This window comes from Peromyscus leucopus, chromosome 16_21 (genome assembly GCF_004664715.2).
Source record: "Peromyscus leucopus breed LL Stock chromosome 16_21, UCI_PerLeu_2.1, whole genome shotgun sequence".
Lineage (NCBI taxonomy): Eukaryota > Metazoa > Chordata > Mammalia > Rodentia > Cricetidae > Peromyscus > Peromyscus leucopus.
In genome coordinates this window covers 44,490,439-44,510,453 of record NC_051084.1, presented here as the reverse complement: position 1 = coordinate 44,510,453, position 20,015 = coordinate 44,490,439, and the positions used below count along the sequence as shown (strand labels likewise).

The 20,015-nt window shown below is 42.9% G+C and overlaps 1 protein-coding gene across 1 annotated transcript in view; it reads right to left on the bottom strand.

Annotated features, from left to right (window-relative positions):
• Positions 1-3,095: 3,095 nt before the first annotated feature.
• Positions 3,096-20,015, bottom strand: part of Mrps9 (mitochondrial ribosomal protein S9) — a 53,133-nt gene continuing 36,213 nt past the window's right edge. Inside the window, exons 5-11 of the mRNA XM_028865806.2 lie at positions 19,915-19,994; positions 11,745-11,812; positions 10,950-11,025; positions 8,611-8,779; positions 7,649-7,757; positions 5,250-5,419; positions 3,096-3,369 (exon numbers count right to left, since the gene is read on the bottom strand). Of these exons, the coding sequence (XP_028721639.1) occupies positions 3,278-3,369; positions 5,250-5,419; positions 7,649-7,757; positions 8,611-8,779; positions 10,950-11,025; positions 11,745-11,812; positions 19,915-19,994 (764 nt within the window). The 3' untranslated portion in view covers positions 3,096-3,277. The remainder of the gene's footprint in view (positions 3,370-5,249; positions 5,420-7,648; positions 7,758-8,610; positions 8,780-10,949; positions 11,026-11,744; positions 11,813-19,914; positions 19,995-20,015) is intronic.

Below are 20,015 nucleotides of genomic sequence, written 5' to 3'. Positions count from 1 at the left end.
TGTTCTCTCTGCCTGCCAGCCCCACACTATCCTTTCTCCTGCCTCGCTATTGGCCCTTCAGCTCTTTATTAGACCAATCAGGTGTTTTAGGCAGGCACAGTAACACAGCTTCACAGAGTTAAACAAATGCAACATAAAAGAATGCAACATGTCATCTTTGCATCATTGAACCAATATTCCACAGCATGAACAAATGTAACACATTTTAAACTAATGCTCTACAACAACCCTCTTGTTTAACCATGGTTGAAACCCCTGCTCTGCTCAGGTCTCATTGCTATTCTCATTGCTATGGTCACATCTCCATGGCAATTTGGCCCTCCAGACTTGCCTCAGCCCTTCCCAACCAGTTTTCACAATGAACTCTTCCCTCTCAGCAACCCCCAAACCTGCCAAGCTTGTTCCCAGCTCCCTGGTTTCTTTCTGTAACACCCCCCAACCCCCATATCATCTCTACCTCTGAATCAATGCTGGCTTTAGTTCTCCTCTTGGTTTTATTGTTACATCATTCTGGGTTTCCATAACCATATCACCTCCATGGCATGGAAGTGACGGAGGTAAGGACCATATGGGAACACCTCAGTCAGCACTATCTTGCTACAAGCATGCCAGACAAGCCAAAAGCCCTGGCAGTGCTCAGAAATGCTAGGAGATCCAATGCTCTCTACAGATCCATGCTACACAGGGATGATGCTTCCTCTTCTGTCACACTGACTTAAATCAAAAGCATGCCTAAAGACTGTGGCTAAACATGGCTGACCAAAGCCAGACAGCACATCACTAGAGGGACTGCGATATGGCAAGAATCATAGCTTACTGACTGCAACTTCACCCCATGCATTGGGTGTCTGTAGGCTTTACGTTTTCTGCATCATGTTATTTCTCTTTAAGGATTTGGGTGTGTGCAAAATATCTCAAAACTCCCCAGAGATTTTAAAAAGCAAATTTATCAAGAAATCACCACCAAACAAACCTTTCTAGTGAGGAAGACTGAGAATTAGGGGATAACTTCTGAGTAATTAAAACATTTGTGGTAGAATATTTTTTAGCCATAGGAATGAAATGTCATTTGCAGGAAAATGAACAGAACTGGACACAATTTCATGTTAAGTAAAATAAGCCAGACTCAGAAAAACAAGTCCACGTTTTCTCTTCTATGTGGAATCTAGATTTTAAAAAAAGACTTGAAAATAAATGTAGTAGAGGGTAGAGGTCTATCAGGATATTGGTATTGAATATGGACAAAGTACTCAATGTGCACAATTGAGAATGTTATAATGAAACTCGTTTTGTACAATTAATCCATGTTTATATACTTAAATAGATAAGCAACTGAATCATTTAATTTAAAATACTCTACCATAATTGCCTTATTTCCCCTGAAAGACCTACTACAAAATTGTAAGAAGATAAAAATGTAAGTGTCTTCATTTAAGCCAGGGTAGTTAGGAACCCCAGAGCAAACTTCAATTTAACTGTCAGTTGTGACTGAAGATTCTAGCTCCTGGTCAAACACCGGTGTGATGGGTCATAGCCAACCACTTTACCTGGCAGGTCTCCCTATGAGATCTGCACACCTGGCCTGGGGTCCAGCCCATCTCCAGCTACCACTGAGGGAGTCAGTAAGGGAACCCAGACTGCCTCCCACCCCAGGCCATTAGCAGCCCTCTTAGTCCTGGGGCCTTTACCCAGAGGCCCCTGTTGCCATTTCCTTAACCAAATTCTTTTCCAAGCATCTCCAGGGAGGTACCTTACCCTCCACCCTCCATCTTGCTGACTGGAAATGGATTAAAAAATGGACCAATAAAGAAATCATCAGTATGTGGTGAGTACTGCCTGTTGCATTGCTAGGACAACATACCTGTCAAGAAGCACTCAAAGGAGAAAGGGTTGGTTTGGGGTTGGTAGTTGTGGGTACAGGGCATCAGGGCAGGCAAGGCATGGCGGCAGCAGCTTGAGGCATTCAAAGTCAGGAAGTGGGGGAGAGGAGATGCAGGCACTCCAGTCACTTTGTCTGTCTTAGCCCATCTGGGATGTTGACCTACAAGGTGTTGTCTAGATTCAGTGAGAGTTCCCATTTAACAAACATTTCTAGAAGCACCCTCACAGACAGGCCTAGTGGTTTGTCTATGTGATTTTAAATGGCATCAAGCTGACACAACATAAGCTATTTGTGTGTGTGTGTGTGTGTGTGTGTGTGTGTGTGTGTGTATGTGTGTGTGAGCCTATATAACATATGAATTATACAATAATTCAGACTTTAAAAATATCCTGACCACCTGACATGGATGAACCTTGACATCACACTAAGTGAAACAAGTGGGCACAGAAAGACACTGTGCACAATCTCACATAGCTGTGTAGTCTACGAGAGTTGAACTTGGAGAAACAGCACAACAGTGGTTACACCATGCAGGGGTGTAGCGGGGAGGGAAAATGAGAGGACCCAGTCAAGGGTGACAAGTCTCAGCACCACAGGACAGAAGAGTACGTCCATATGGCTAACACAGTGCATGCCCCTTAGAATTCTGCTTTTCATTCCACACACAAAGGTGGAGCCATTTGAGCTGATGGGTGTGCTCTTTCTCGATTACAGTAAACATTTCATTATGTATATCAAAATACTTTATTGTGTACCTTAAATATATGACCAGAATTTATAAAACCCAAACTGCAAACTGATCCAAACAGGCTCAGCCTCGGCACACTTCTGTCCAGCGACCGGGGCTGAACTGCCCCCACCGGCTAGAGCCTCACCAGCCACCCCACCCTGGAGGCTCAGAGCTCGCTAGCGCTGCTGGGCTCCTGTGCAACCCATCCCTCCCATCTGAGAACTCCTAGCTCTCAATTCCACGGGCACACTGTAAGAATGACCGACTGTGTGGGCCAGCAGGCCTGGGGCAGCAAGTCCTACTCTGGGCCTATAGCATCGGCGGGCAGCGGGTCCGTCTTGGGGAGGCTGCTTCACCCTTCCAACAGAATCTCATCTGCACAATGGGGTGAGTATAACTTTCAAGCCCAATGTGCCAAGATTTTGTAAATTATGCTCCTGTATTTTGAAGAAATTAAAAAAAAAATAAAGAACGAAACCAACATTATTTGTATTATTTTTAATGGTAACGACAACAAAATAGCACTTAAAAATAAGTCATGTCATAACTCAAAGCCCAAACAATGTCTAAATATGCTGTCTGCCCTTGGTTAGTGTACATGAACATGTCTACCATGAGCCAGGTATACAGCACAGGTGCGCTTGGCTGGCCTGTGAAAGCCTTAGTTAGCGCTTCTTCCAGGTGAACTTTCTTCGGGCACCCTCCTGGCCTGGCTTCTTCCGCTCTCTGACCCGAGGGTCAGGAGTCAGTAGTCCAGCTGCAGCATAAACAGAAGCCTCTGTGAGTGTGGGAAACACAGGCTGCCTAGCAGACAAGGAGTGAAACTGCATGACATTTACAGCAACTGCTATCTGAAAAACCTGGAGGCATGCAACCAAACCAACAACTCCCGTCAAGATGGCAGACTGTCTTCACTCTTTTGGGATACTTTTCTAATTTCAGAAACAGACACCAGCAACGTTTTATGAGTCTTTTTTCTGCATCATAGGAGAATTATGACTCTTTCTTTGGTTCAGCAATACTGTTCCACTTAGGCTGAAGCCGTTCTTCTGTGGCCAGCCGCTATTTACTGAGCCAGAATGTATTCTTCATATTTCTAAGAACGACCCTGAACTTCTGATTCTCACATCTGTCTCCCAGCTGCTGGGATTATGGGTGTATGTCACCACACCTGGTCAGCGAGGTCTGAGGAAGCACAGACACCTATTAACAGCACAGGCAAAGGGGCAGATAGAAACAAACAGCTGAACAGATTTGAAAAAGAAGGATCTTGCTAGAATTTCTGTGAAAATGATATTCCTTGGTGTCTTATTTCAGAAGCTGAATAAGTTCCGAGTTGTTCTAGAAGAACAGTCACTTTTAGATGGAAGTGCTGCCGTCTAGTCATCAGGAGAAATCACACTTTGAGACAACTCCTGAGTTACTTTCAACATCTGTTGGTCCACAGGGAATGTTAGTCACCATCACAGACACCAGGAGTACGCTAGTGCTTATATAAACAGATACACAGACCACTGTTTTTACTTGTCCTTTTGTGTTGAGATGGGGTCTCACTATGTAGCTCTGGCTGACCTGGAGCTCGCTTTGTAGAGCTGGGATTAATGGCATGCTCAACTGAACCTGCTCCTTTTCACTTTGGTAACACCAGCAGCACCTTATTGGCACAGGGCTTATGGTGCTAGTTATTAGGGATTCATGGAATAAAATAATAATTTTGAATGGGATACAGATGGGTCCTACATTAAATTCAAAGTCATAAGCACATAGCTCCGAAGAGGACACCTCCTTCACTATCTGCTTATTTTTACAAGTTGGCGAATCTGATAAAATGGCAAATTATTTATAAGCAAGGAACATTCCAATAGAAAATCAAGTAGCCTAAGCCACAAGCACCACCCTGTCATGTCCCAGTGGTTGGGGCCATAGGTAAAGAGACCATATAAAGTGCCGTATGTCCTGAGTTAGTGCAGTTCAAAGCACTAAGTGACTCCAGAGGGCTGCTGCATCTGCTGCACATACAACCCTTTCTTCCTGTAGATGGTGCAAAGACCATCTTGAGTGTGAATGCCTCCTACATGTTTAAGCAATATCCTAGTGCAAAAATTAAGTACATTCTTTATCCCACTGTGCAGACTCCTCCATTCATGCCCAGGTAATAGGGTCACAAAGTGAAATGAAAAAGAAAATAAAACCACACTGCAATATCACAGTGGAAAAAAAATGAAAATCCCTAATAATGCTGGAAAAATTCACCTATCATTATTACTGATTCTTATGATAAAGTAAATCAACCAATCTGTTTCAAATACAGTTGAGTTATATGCTCGTTTAGCTGCACAAAAGATTATGCCTTAAGGCCAAAATAATTCCCACCGGCCTTGGGGCTGCATATTTTAGCAGGGACAAATGTCAATGGCTGAGAGGGAGGACCTTTCCTGGTCCTAATCTTGGTTCACTTTGTAGAAATCCAGCCTGAAAATGACTTCTGGAGAATGGGAGATAGTAGTGGGCTGAGATTCCAAGAGGAAGTTTTCTCACAGTAGTCTAAGTAACATCAACAAAGCAGCAGCAGGATCTGTGCATGTACACACACACACACACACACACACACACACACACACACACACACACCCCTACCTTGTCTCATCCACTCCACCTCGTCCTCAGTGATGAAGCTGCATAAAGCTCTGGCCATTGCCAAGCGTATGGCTCCTGCCTGCGCCGATCTGCCACCCCCGGAGACTGTGCAGGTTACATCGTGCTTTTCCAGCCGGTCCAGGAAGTGGAAAGGGAACATCAACTGTTCTCTAAGGCACATCACAAATACATGGGGTAAGCCTCCTCTGAAGACATACAATTTCATAAGCTGCTAACCTTGTGAACAGTTATAAAAACCAAACGATGCCTGCCACAGTTACACTATTCACACTTCTCCGTCAACTCGACACCGAGACATAGAAACCCAGACAGATCCTCCTGAGGTTTAGAATGCTCTGCTTTTATGCAAGGTTCACAGCCATTTTTTGGGTATTGACAGGGTAGAGCAGTTCACTGACATTATTGTTTACTGATTATCTCAGGAGAACTTTGTGAAAATTACCTTGTAAAGAAGTGTTACAGCTGAGGAACTCCATTTACTCACTGAATCCAACCTTTGGACTCAATGGTCAGGTATAAATTAAAATGCCTTCTTAAGCAATACTCAAATGCCATTTGGCTTTCCTAAATGAGGTGTATTCTAATGTTTCTGCGTAATGTAAGATGCTCATCTCCATAATGCTGTTTTTAAAGTTACCAAAACACAGTGAACATGCCTCCTTCCACCCAAAATCACACATTCCTACTATAGTTCTCTAAAAGGCATACACAGTCCAGCTTGCCCCTTCAGGACCAGGGAGCCTGCCCCATCAGGACCAGGGAGCAATCCAAAGGTAAGCACCAATGAGCAGGCCACACACAAGCATGGTTCTGTGCCTCCTCTCACTCAGGTGAACAAGCACCTGCTCAACACCATGTCAATATGATGCTCACTGTCACATCTGCAAAAGAGCTGGATTGTGTTATCTTGCCTTTACCTCTGCCGGGTTTTTTAATTGATTTATTTACCCAAGGCCTTGTGTGCACTGGGCAAGCACTCTATCCCTGAGCTACATATCTCCTGAACTCCTCCTTAGAAGAGTCATCTTAGATGGCACTGACATCTTCTCTATGCCTTGGGCAAGATGGACCACAGAAGATGCTGCTGATTGAGTTCAAACTACAAATAGAAGCTGCCAGGAGGGGTGGACACGCCTTTAATCACAGCGCTTGAGAGGCAGAGGCAGAGGCAGGTGGATCTCAGTAAATTTGAGGCTTGTCTGGGTCTCACAGTAAGTTCCAGGCCAGCTAGAGCTATGCAGTGAGACCTTGTCTCAAAAGGGGGCGGCTGGGTAAGATTTAAGGTGCAACTGAAAGCCAGATCAAGATTGGGTTAAGACTTGCTGTTAAATCAGGAATTATTTCTGAACACAAGTGGCAGACAGGCCACTCATCAAATGCCACTCCTTGCTGTCTCTAGTCAAGTCACCGTCCTGTGGTGTGCGCCTCTCTGGCTTTTCCTGAGCTTCCTCCATCTATTCCAGTTCAGACGATGGCAGAATGAGCTCCATCCTTATCACACGAGTTAAGAACCAACTCCTCCCTGACACAGGCACACAATGCACATTCCCGAGGTAGCTATTCTGTCCCTGCACAAGCACGTGAGGAGCTGCAGGCCCTCTGCCCTCCACCACCACCACACACTCAGGGAACAGAAGGTGGAGAAGCGAGGAAATAATCACACAGCTTCTGCTATGCACGGACCCAAAAGCACCTACTGGAACAATAACCACCCTCAAGAAGAGCTCTGCAAGGCAGGTCACTCGAGAGCTCCAAGGGGAGGAGAGTTAAGGGGCATGAGCAGTCTAATGCCTGTTTCTGACAAATGTCTGCCTCTCTGTGGATAACACACGGCACCAGGAACGGGGCAAAACTTGTATTTTGACTTCACACAGCCCAGGTCTTTTTGCTTCCTCAACATATGTACAATTAACGTCCCCAAGCAGAAGAAAGTCAAAAGAGACGAGGCAGACCTTTCCTAATGTTCACAATTAGGAGAAGCGAGCCTAAGCCATGGAGATCTGCTCGGCCTCGTCAATTAAGAAGGCAGGGTTGGTTTCTGGAGTTGCTGCCTTCTGTGAACGCCTGTCTTCCCGTCAGAAGGTGATACGTGCTTTCCTTACGTTTTGGCACACTCTGCATTTCAGAACGTGAGACGTGCCTCACAATATTCAAATTCTAGTAGGATCTGACAAAATGAGTCAATTAATGGGGGCTTCTAGGAAAGGTTTTCTAAAAATCTGAAAAACTACCTAGAAAATGGCAGTAGTTTCCACTTAGCTAGTTTATTGGTGAAGAGAAATAATCCTCAGATAAACAATCAGAAAACGGCGGTCTCCTTAATTATGATGATGAATTATAAAGCATGCTTTCCCTCAAAGCAGGAATGAAAACCACACCTGTCCTGTGTGACGGGAAAGTAAAGCAGATAATCAACTCCGTTCACGTGGATCTTCCCACTCCCGTGCTCGTAAACAACTGCCCGGGCTGTGGCACTCTTTCTCCTGCCTGCAGGACAGAAAAGCAGCAAGTGAGTTCAAGACCGTGCGTGCCTCAGAGTGCCAGGGAGGTCACTGCTCCCTACTGCATAACCCTGCAGAGAGGAAAGTTCTAGAAGCACTACAGAAGCAGCCAACAGTAATGGGTGACTCACACCACAACGGAGGTGATAAAGTGATTGGGAGGTAATTATGCTCTTCAATTCCATTTTAGAAACACAAATGACTTCAAATTTGTTTCAAGAACCAAGATATTCACATTCATTTGTCTTGCTACAAAAAACAGCAACCAACTCATTGTTTTTTATAACTAATAAAAATGAATCAACACAAATCTTTAAAAATATGTGAACACTAGAATGAAACACAATTGAAAAGAAATGAAAGAAATCCTTAGGAAAGGTGACATTTTAAAAGGGACCCGACAAAGGACTGAGGTTAAATTTTTAAGAACTGTAAATAAATTTAACCCATCAATTTTTGAAAGAGGGATATCTAACGTCCTCACTCATAATCCAAGAAAATTCTAATTGAAGCCTCAAGTTTTGATGTTACATGTTTACATCTGAAATGCAGATTCACTGATCATTTGTAGTTTCTGAGACCCTTATCACAAATACTTTGTTGATTCTTCCAACTGAAAACATGAAATAGTGTGTGTGGACCCACACTTTCTCTTACAAGAGTGTAAGTTCAGGTTTTTTTTTGTTTGTTAAAAAAAAACACACACACACACAACAAAACACGCCAATAGAACCTTAAAATTAGGAAACTCAATGTAGCAGCAGCAAACCCCAACAAAACAAGCAGGCAAATGGCGTAAGACTAGCCAGTTCTTGCGTCTCTCCGTGGAGTGGTATTACCTTCGCTGGTGCTGAAGGCCTGGCCGTGCTCGTCACGCTGCACCGGTTCAATCACCTGCTTTTTTGATTGAACAGTTACACTTTTGCGGAACCTCTGCACAAATTCTTCTTCAGCGGGCCCATACGGCAACGTCAATAACTTTTCCAGCAGTCGGATGAACTGCACATACTGCAGACAATAGAATTCATTAGAAGAAGCAAGTGTAATTGCATTTGCTAAAGTTTGGCTATTTTTATATACTTGATCTTTCCAATGCTGCCTTCTTGATGAATTTTGACAGGATGACACTTCGGCATCTTCATGCTGCTTTTAAAACAGCATGCAGATGCATCACTTTCTTGGTGGATCTTTAGTGCTTAAGCTTTCCTCTCAAAAAAACAAAGGGATTTATCATTCAAAAAATCAATTTCTCTGCATTATGACTAGGAAATTGATATTTAAAAATATTTAGATGATCTTCAAAAGTACAACTTCTATTCTGTCAATAGAACTGCATCAAAAGGAACATTAGAAATAATTTCCAGTTAGTTATAAATAACGGAAGAGTCTGATTTTGAGAAAATGTTCCCCTTAAGTTATATTTCATAATACATTTGGCAAATATATTTTTGGCTGTTCAAGCTGTGTTACTTTAATGTTTATGATTTCCTTTAAAACCGAACAATCAAGCTATTTAAAAATTCAAGAGATACTTGACTTAAAGGGCAACCTCTTGAAATAAATTATCCTTGCTACTCTGTGCATTTTTTTTAATAGTTCTTGAACATGTGATTAGAAAGTAAACAACTTGGTATTAACCCCTTAAAATTAGAAGCCAGAATAATCACTTAGAGTGTCTGTGGAGAAGGAAACAACTGTACTTAAGAGCCGTAGTTAATATGGATCGTGGAGCCCAGTTTTTGATGACTTATTTGTTCCTTGCCAACCCTAAAAGTCATACCCAACTTTGCCACACTTGCCTTCCCAGTGAATCTCCTTCAATGGTAATGTGAAATTAAGAGTCTCCTTAGTCTGATTAGTATTAAAACCACTGTTCAAGCACAGCTTCCTGGGAGACAAGGAAAAGAGAAGAGAAGGCATGCACGTTCTAAGTCAGCATGGAGAACTTACACACCCATGGTTCATGCTGCTAGGCCTTTTCCTCTTCCTCCCAGTTACACGGCTGCGTCCTTGGACTCAGCTAGGCTCACAATTCCTTCACTGTGCACGGCACAGCTTTGCTCACGAACTAGGCTCTGGTTTAGGAAGCCACATAGCACTCCCACTACCCTCAGGTTTATTATCACAGACACAACTTCCAGGACTTCTGCTAATACCAGGCATTCTGATTACCACCCATGCTCTGTTTTGTATTAAAGTCCTTAGAGTATTCCCCAAATGGAAAACAGACAAAAAATCCCCGAATTTTACAAAAATCGGAATGGTGGCTGGCAAACATGATTCACTGAAGACACAGAGATCTTTCCAATTCAATCCACACACAGCAGGACTTAGCAGTTAAGATCCTAGCAATCACCTCCAGATCTGCCACCAACCAAATTCCTGACACCTTGTCTAAGCAAACTGCAACAAGCAAGGGGCACAACTTAAAGCCTGTGGTGGCAAGGTACTGGCACTACCAGCCACTGCCACAGCAGGATCGGAGTCTAAATCTTCTCTATTATACACCTAAATATGGATTACATCCAACTTCCCTGATAATGATAGGCTCTATTAGAACACGCAACACAATAAATACAATTAAGACCTACAACGGGGTCCTGAATTTTACAGGACACAGATTCACAGAAGGTGTTTGTTCACCATGGATTCCTGGGTGACTCTCCCAGGATTCTGTCAGGTGTGCGGTGAGGTTTAGGAAAATGCAGCTTAGAGCCAGCATTCTGAGTGTCCGTGACACAGCCGATGTACAGCTCCCAAGATAAAAACCACTACTGCCCTCATGGACCCGGCACATGAATATGGGAAGGCAGGAAGTTACACACTGCACAAAGGTGACCACATGCTATATTCTTTCCTACTTGATGGCTGCCTGCCTTCACCATTAGCTCATAAAATTAACTATTGGCCTTACTGACAAGAACAAAAACCAACATCTGCCCTACTCCCTACAACAACTGGCAGAGGACATGAGGGTATTCACAAAAGGAAAAGGAGGATCTGGAGACAAACGTGTCACTTTCCTGACTGCAGAAATCAACAAGGGCGGTATAAGAACAAGGGTAAGTGTCTGGGGAACACCTGGCTCTGAGGAGCATCACTATTAGGATCTTAATACAGCAATTGTCTGCATTCTCATGACACAGGTCCCCTTAAATTAAAAAGATTAATTACTCACATCTTGATCTGACAGTTTTTCCACTAACATTTCTTCTAGTTCCTCCTTAATCAGCCATCTGCTGCCAATCAGGTCTCTGTTAAAATATCACATATATTTTTAATTAAGCATGCAATTAGAGTTATATCACAAAAGATCCTACATACAGTAGTAATTCACGATGTGGAGACAAATTTTCATGCTATTCAGGGGTACTCCCACACACCATTTTGGAGAAATACTCCATTCTCTCAATCTACTTTAGAAACACACTGTGAGCAAAGGTTTGAAGAGTTAAATGTGTTATTCTGAAACTCATTTAAAAGCTACCAGATTCCTTCAAGCTTACTTATGATAGTGCCTGTGTAATTTACTAAGAAGACATAAAAAGTATAGTGCTTCCCTATCAACCAACTGAAGTAGTAATAAAGTCCTCATTTAAAAAAAAAAAAAAAAGCCGCAGCCACAAGTTGAACAGGAGAGTAAGATGTTTTGTACAAGAACCAATACAGGAGCAGGGCTGTGGAAAGCTGATGCACAGTTGAGGGACTGATCAACTGGCCAAACAGAAATACAACCACTAAAATATGTGAACGCTGAATAAGTGTGCAGCTATACACAAAACAGAACATCACAATCCAAAAGTGATTAAATACCACTTCATCCACAAGTTTGGAATGAGGTAACATAAAAATAAGTTCAGTATGTTTCCTCTTAAATGAAAACCACGTATTTAGAAACTTAACTTTAGTGACTATTGCTGAAATACTGTCCAAATTTTAGGCATCATACTATCAAGGAAAGGCAAGAACTTACCTGGGCTCAGTTTTTTCTGAAAGTGGACCTCTGTGTGTTTCTAGCTGGAGGATCTTTCCATACAGCTCCTAAGGCAAACAAAATACCCAGTTAAAATGAGAGTGACGGTACAGTATTCCTGGTAATATAGTTTATCATTTTCCTGAGCACCCTTAATGTAAGTGCTCCCTCCTCAGTCTAGTTTCAGAATAAGAAAATGTATTTTAATAAACGTCATCTGAACCAAGGGGCAGTAATTATAATGATGATTTACAACAGTTTGACTGACTTAAAACCGTCTGTAACAACTTGTAAATTTCAAACCTATGAGTATGGCTAAAACAACCAAATCCTCGTAAACTATGTCTTTTCCTTAACAGTTTCACAAATAGGATACAAATATTCCTTAAGAAAAAAAAAATCCTAACTTAGGTAGCAATATGCCCTTTACACTTAGACCCAGTGAACTTAAGGCATCTCTAGCTTGGTAACTACCTACCTAAAAATCGAATCTTAGAATCTAAGATTTTAAAAGTCTAGTTGACTGTGGTTAGGGTACTTTTGGCCTGTGTGTATGTAGTGCTAAAGACTGAACTCTGATTTTCACTTTTGCTAAGCAAATGCTCTGCCCTTGGGCTTCTCAACAGCTAACGCACATTACAACAAAACTCCACGTGGGCAGCAGATCACAACGTTTTCAACACACTGGTTTCTGAAAAGCAGTTCTTGACACTCTCAACAGGTCAAGGCTTCCAGGGAAGGAAGCTTCCTCACCTGTAGCGAGTGGACAGACACAGCATGTCAATGTGCAGGTGACGATGCCTGAGCTGGTGCTCCAGGAAAAGTCAACTAGCCCACGGACCTGAGACTGCAGTGGCCAGAGACACAGCTTTCAAACATAGATAAGGATATGTAACTTAGGAGAACATCAACATGGTCAAACACACCCTCCTCTCTTTGAAAGGGCTTCTTTAATTGTCTGCAGTAACCAAGGCAACTACTGTTCCACTAGCTGACCTTCCTCTCAGATGAGTTTCAAGTCAAAGTTCGGACTAGTAAACTAACCATTTCCAATGACTTTCCAGCAGTTTCCAGCTACATTTTTCCCCCTAAGTTCTGTTTATTATTGTGTGTGCATATGCATGGACTGTATATGGGTGCATGTGTGGAGGCCAGGGGATGCCTCTGTACAGCCTGCTCTTCCCTCCCATTTCCACGTGGGCTCTAGGGATTGAACTCAGCAAGTGCCTTCACCCCAGCTCATCTTGTCAGACTAATTTTCACTTTAAGTCTGCATTTTTCTATGAATATTCTTTCACTATGCCGTTTCCTCTTGGTGTTGTTTATATCATAATTACTCACACATGATTTAAGTAAAGACATGTGAAAGAAAGCATGACAAGTGTGTATCACATGCCAAGTACAGTGTTCCGCTAACGGCTGACAAGTGTCTGGACTGGGTGAAACCCAGCAACCCACTGCTCCCTAGGCTGCCTGAGCAGCAGGTTCTAGACCATGAGTCTGGTGCTGGGCACGCAGGGAGACTAACGACCTCTACTCCCAGTTGCATGCACCCTTTTGAATACGAAGAGGTGTGCAAGGAACTTCACACAGTGACTGCCTATAGCAGTGGCCAGCCATGCTTTCAAGAGTCAGGTACGGGGACCACTGTGCTGGTACCCCATTCCCATGCATTCTCTCTGTTGGTGTAAGAAACAGCTCTTCAGAGTCTGCCTCGTGGTTAGCTAAAAACAGCAGTTCTCTGGGATGTAAATTCTATAGCTTTAATTCCCTGAAGAGATGTGTTCCGATTTGCATAGAAAAATCCTTGAGGGCATAAAAAAATGCCAGGAACTGTCAACATCACAGATTATCACTGGTAGCTTCTGGTATATTGTTACATTTCCACTTGATTTTTAAGGGACACTAGAGAATTAGAATGACCCCACCTACACTAAGCTTATATACTGTACTTAATAGTGTAATTTCAAATATGACAGGAATAACCCAGATGTGAAATGCTGAATCATTAATCACAGCTATGATTAATATTTCATAAAATCAAAGCAAGCCTATCCACCCCTTGTGCCATCAGATTTCCATAATGTATGAGTCAAATTTAGAAGGTGCCTTAATTTGAAAATACCAGATGCTCAGGTTAGAAAAGGAATTCTTAAACTAAAAGCTCTTCCTGGAGCCTGAGCACTATGAATCTCAGTATCCTTCCCAAATTTGTTTGGGTTATACTAATAATGTGGAAATTCCATTTTATGAAGGGTAAACAAATAATAGTTCATTGGAGGGGCAGCAGAGGAAGAGACAATTGTATTTGGTATACAAAACAGGAAGTAATAGTAATTGCCATTTTAGATAGTTCAGTCCCTGACAGTAATTTGTTACAGAATCACAGAGAATCAACTTCTTAAGTAGTAACTACCTCAAGTGTTTTGGCCATTGGTGTAAACAAAATCACATGAATTAAGCGCAAATGTAACTCAAGAGAGGTTGCAAGTAGCATGTTTCTCTTGCAGACTCCTGCCATCTCTCTGTGAATGGTCTACCTGTCAAGAAGGCCACTCACATAAAGTGCCAAGAGTTTTCACTTCAGGTCATGTGAGCCACTCTGGGAAGCTCACTACTAGCAGCAAGGACACCAGAGTGCTTAGGACTCACATCCCACAGATTTTTGCTTCTTGAATTAAAGCCATACATTGTAATATGTGTACCGTTACAAAAGAAGTAATCTCATCAAATTAACAAAGGTATCAAGTTGAATCCTATTTTTAAAACATTGTTTTCCTCACTGTACACGAGTCTATAAAGTATACAGTAGTAATTATTCATATATGAAGAAAATGTACACTGAAGATATATCTCTAGACTAATGAATTAACTCCTGCTGCCAAGAAGTCTTAAGCCAACAAGTATATAAATATACCCTAGCATGGTATAGGGCTTTTTAAAATCAATCATCCCACAGGCCTTAAACAGTTACTCTGTAACAGTTATTTTAATTCCATTTTTAAAGACAATAACATTATATCCAAGAGCTTTAAATATTTACCAGAGGTAAATATTTAGAAACATATAAGCCAAGCATAAATGCCAAGATACTTTGTTCTAGGACTCTGGCTTGCAGTCTGTAGTGGCCTTATAAAGCAGGCCACTCCTGACAGGCTGCTGTCCTTAGGTAGAACTGGGGTTACTTAAGTCATCAAAGAAAGCCGGCAGAATCTCTGAAATGCCAGGGAGTTCTTTCACAAGGAAAGTGAGTTCTGTTTATGTAAAGCTTCCAGAGATCAGAATGGCAGGTTTTCATTTTTTCTTTGGACTTCTTTTTTCTTAACCCAATAGTGTAAGTATATAATGAGCCACTTACTTAGTCCTTCATTTTTCACGTTTTGTGTGTGTGTGTGTGTGTGTGTGACCAAGCAGTTCCTTCAATTTAAAGAAGCATTTTGAAAAGACTCCATTATTTACTGTAAAATTAGTTGCAAACTCTAAGTGAACTTTCTACATGATATTCAATTTGCACTCTCGTTTTCACAGTTGTGTATCTGGCTTCCCCTAAAAGTCTGGGATAAGCTTATGTAACACTTCTTGAGTCCTGACTGTTATAGCAGGCCTAAAACTGAGGTTTTATCTCCCTGCTTTGGAGAACTGTGTCTGAATAATGCTGGCAAGGACAGTATATAGATTTCACTATTTTCTTGGCCTGGCCCAGCATGGCGTTCATAGGACATCAAAAGTGTTTTATGTACAAAGGACTGCAGGCCATGCCTCTTGACCAACAATGTATAAGGCATACAGATTTCTTTACTCACACTCTTTCCTGAGGGGACACTCTACTTACTAAGTAATTTCTTAGTAGAGGACACCAGTGTACAACATGAAACACTTCCAAATTCGGTCCATTAAGTCTAAAAGTCCTCTTTTTTGAAGAGCATTTCAGGGAAAGTGCACTCCAGACATATCATAGTAATTAAGATTTGACAGAAGGGTCCTGTGGTGGTCTGAACAGGTATGGTTGCTATAGTCTCATGTGTTTGAATGCTTGGCTAATAGGAATGGCACTATTATGGGGTGTGTGCATTAGGTATGGCCTTGTTGGAGAAAGTATGTCACTGTGAGGGTGGGCTTTGAGGTCTCTTATGCTCAAGCTACATCCAGTGTGATAGACAGTTCACTTCCTGTTGCCTGTAGGGATGTAGAACTCTCAGCTACTTCTCCAGTACCATGTCTGCCTCCATGCTGCCATTGTTCTCACCATGACAATAATGGACTAAACCTCCTAAGCTGTAAGCCAGCCCCAGTGAAATGTTTTCCTTTATGAAAGCTGCCAAGGTCATGGTGTCTCTTCACAGGAATAGAAACTCTAAGACAGGTCCCCATGTAAAAGTCAGAAAACCACCTCTCATAGTGAGCTGTAAATGACTTTTGCTACAGCCTGGGTAGTGTTGTCCCCTACAATCCAAGGCCCATTATGAAGGCTCTGTGTCCAGGGGATGTTATTGAGAAGAGACACCTATAGGAAACTGGGACCCATACAACATCCTCTGGTCATGGGAAACATGATTCTGAAAGGATCTATGGCCCCTGGTCTCCTTTATCTTTCATTTCCCTACTGCAAGATGAGCAGCCTTTTCACACACGCCCAGAATAGGGGCCAATTTACCACTGACTGAAATTCCCAAAACTGTGCCAAAGAAACATCCTCTTCTTAAGTTATTATAGGTAATATTTTAAATAGTATAGGTGAAAGAAAACCAGTAATTTTCAAGTCACTTCTAGTAAGTGAATTCCATGAACACAGTCCACCACTGCCACCCAGACAGCCACCCTGGGCCGGCTCCCACTGCTCATGCCACAGCAGCCCACACTCCTAGGCCAGCCCTCTAGCCATCTCACTGAGCTGTGCATACAGGGTCTCACCAGGCCAGCCACAGCTTGCATATCTGCTCTATGGCAATTTTGATTTCCCAGTGCTAGGGACAGAGTCCAGAGCCTCACACTTACTAGGTAGGTGGCTTACCACAGAGCCACACCCCTACTTCTTTTTCAACAGACACATATAACATCCTTAACTTCTTCTCTCACCTACACCCTTGTTTACTGTTTTCAGGAAATTTATTTTATTCTCTCTCTTTCTTCTGTTCTTGAAACCTAGGCTACAGCTTCTCATGCTGGAGAAGTATCCAAGTCCTACTGGTTAGACAGCTGCTGAGGGAATGGAGAGCCTCAGTCCAGAGAGCAGGTCCAGCCAATGATGCCAAGTACCTAGCCAGTTCCTTTCGGCTAGGCAGTGCCACTCTACAAAACCCCAAGCAGACTCTTACTTCCTGAAACCCTTTTCATTGTTTAAGTTGTGGTGTCTGGATGGTTTACAGCTCTTCATTACACATGTATATCTTGCTAACTGGGTTTTTACTGGTTTTCCCAGGATCCTGAAGACACAGGAGACACTATGTCCACTGTAAAATTGGGGGCCCTGCTGACCAGTCAGTGTGATACAAAGTGGAAGCACACCATAGACCAGCAAGATTTCCTTCATTTACATGTCCCCATCATGATTCATTTCCTGATCAGAACAAAGAACCTACATGTTTCTTTTCATTGTCATTTTATCTCAAAGACAGGTTCTTGCTAAATTTCTCTGCTGGCCTGGAATTCACTGTGCCGGCCAGGCTGGCCTTGAACTTGCAGCAATCCTCTTGCCTTTGCCCTGCAAGTGCTGAGGTTACATGCATGTGTCATGTCTAGCTGTATACTGCTTTTTTTTTTTTTTTAAAGGCAGGGTCTTTCTACGTAGCTCTGGCTGGCCTGGAAATCACTATGTACACTGGGCTGGCTTCAAATTCAGAGATCCACCTGCCTCTGCCTTCTGAGTGTTGAGATTAAAGGTGTGTCTTACCATGCCTACCTTCTTCTTACATGCTGTTCTTAACTGGGGCTATCTCTGACTAGTCATAGAGTGGTATGTGTACTTACTATGCAAACAGCCACCCGTACTAAAAGACTCGGCACAATTACAGACAGTAAGAAAGGTTAATGGAGCTCGGAAAGGTCTCCTCACACAGCTGCACACAGGCATGAGATCTGTTTCCTTGTCAAAAAGCCTGACCACGGACTGCCCTGCCTCGAACAATTATAGCTGGTCACAGATATGGGAAAAGCTGTTTGGCTGAGTGTCTTTTCCCTGTCATCCTGAGAGAAAATTGTATCGACAAAATCAAATGGTGGCCACAAAGCTTATTCCTAAGGCTCTGCAGTCTGCCAGTCTCCAAGGGTGCTCCTGGTGCTGCCCGGGGCAGAGGGAGGGCACCCCATTCCAGGATGACAGCGCAGAACAAAGGAGAGAGAGGCTGCAAAGTGGTCAGTTTCACAGCTGGACTTTATGTGCAGTGCTCACTCCAGCATGAAAGTGCTTCTGCGGGCTGAGCGGTGCACACTTCCTCTCTGAGACTTCAAAGTCCGAGCTCTCAGAAGCCAGTCATTTGTGTGCTTTAAGAGACGGCACGGGTGTGACTGCAGCCGTAATTAATGGCATTCGCCATAAGTGATGCTGATGTGAGGGACAAGCATTTAGGATTTCCTGAGTTAACTGAAATGTAAAAAGACTCTCCTATGTGCAACAAAGCCCAGCCCAATCCAGGGGAAGAGCATTTATTAGTCAAATATAATTTGACGCTTCAGTCAGAGGATGGTAAAATTCTAACACATCAGTTTCTGGAGCAATACCTTTTAAAGCACACAAGCAAACTAAAAGTCAAGCCAGGCCTCTTACACAATGTGTAATTTCTTCATTATGATGCAATGCAACAAAATATCTTGCCCTTGGGTTGCTCCATTTCAGCCCAAACAAATGCAAATGGCTTGTCAGATGACAGCTGGTTGATAAGGCTCCTCTGTAAGACCTGCGCGCTTTACTTTTTCCCGTGAAACTTGGGATGAAGGCAGAAGGCAGGAAGAGAATTAATGTAGCATACAGTCTAAAGGCAATGCTACAACCGTGATTAAGTAGAAAAGTTAAAAGGCACAGATTTTCCACAGCTTCGCTGCGTGCAACCCATCCGTGTAACAAGTTGACAGGCCTAGCGCGTCAGCTCCATCATCCCCTCCGACAGCTAAGACGCAGCACTGCATCCCTTTTCAGGGAAAATTTGCGTCTGCACCATGAAGCGTTGTACATTATTTCTTAGCACTGCAGGGGGCTCAAGTCCATATGGAACCTTCACAAATATTACCACAGATCAAACCAGCGGCGTTTGGAGGCAGATTTGACATACCTATTTAAATGAGCAGCAGGGGTCCTCGGGCAGCCGCAGGCTGTGCGCGGGAGCCTCCGTGGAAGCTGGAGCACAGCCCCATTACTCAGCAAAGACACACTCTACATTTGTCATTCATTTCATTTCTGCCAGGGCAAGAAGCTCATTTGCCCAAGGTCAACAAAAAGCGAAAAGAAGGTTTTCTTTTTTTCCCTAAGAAATAAATGTACCTGACAACTGGGGATTTTGTCCTTTGGGTTTGTGAAGCACAAATAAACAGCAGATATGTCTAAAGGCAGAGGAATGCGTGCGGACTCCAGCCTCTGACTGTGGATGGGGAAGCCCCATAAATATTTCTATAGCTTTAAAAATCACATTAGGGATAAAACACACACTACGTTCCAAAAATAAAATGGGTCTGTCTGTCAAAATGGATAGTGGCATCCAACTTTTCGTTCTCACAGCAGTTTGGGGACCGCCCTCAAATTCACACACTATCAGACAGCTCTCTTTGATTGAAGGCAGCAAGACAAAACCTTCCCAGTATACTCCAAAGCCAAACCACAGTAGGACCTCACTCTTGGCCTGTTGTTGTGGCCTGGATTCTCTCTCACACACTGCATTAACTATTGGAAGGCTGAACTTTAATAACAGAATGTCTGGAGCGGGGCATAAGACCTCACAATCGGACAGCACACAGTACCTGGCCCTCCTTGCCCACCTTCAAACTGCACACATGAGGATTACTGAGAGAACCTGAGCTGTGTGCAAGAGCATTTTCTGGATAAACACTCTGATGCAACAGCAGACAGCACAGGAGGTCTTTCATCTGACCTCAACAAGCCCTCCTCTGTCCATCATGATATAGTTCTGACGCTAAGAGAAGTCTCCAGCATAGTTTACAGCTTATAAATGAATATACTTACATGCATTAATGAATAGTATGACTGTTTGCCAGTATAGAAGAGAAAATGAAATGGACGGCCATCTTCTCCCCACTGGATTGCTAAGGAAAACAAAACCATTC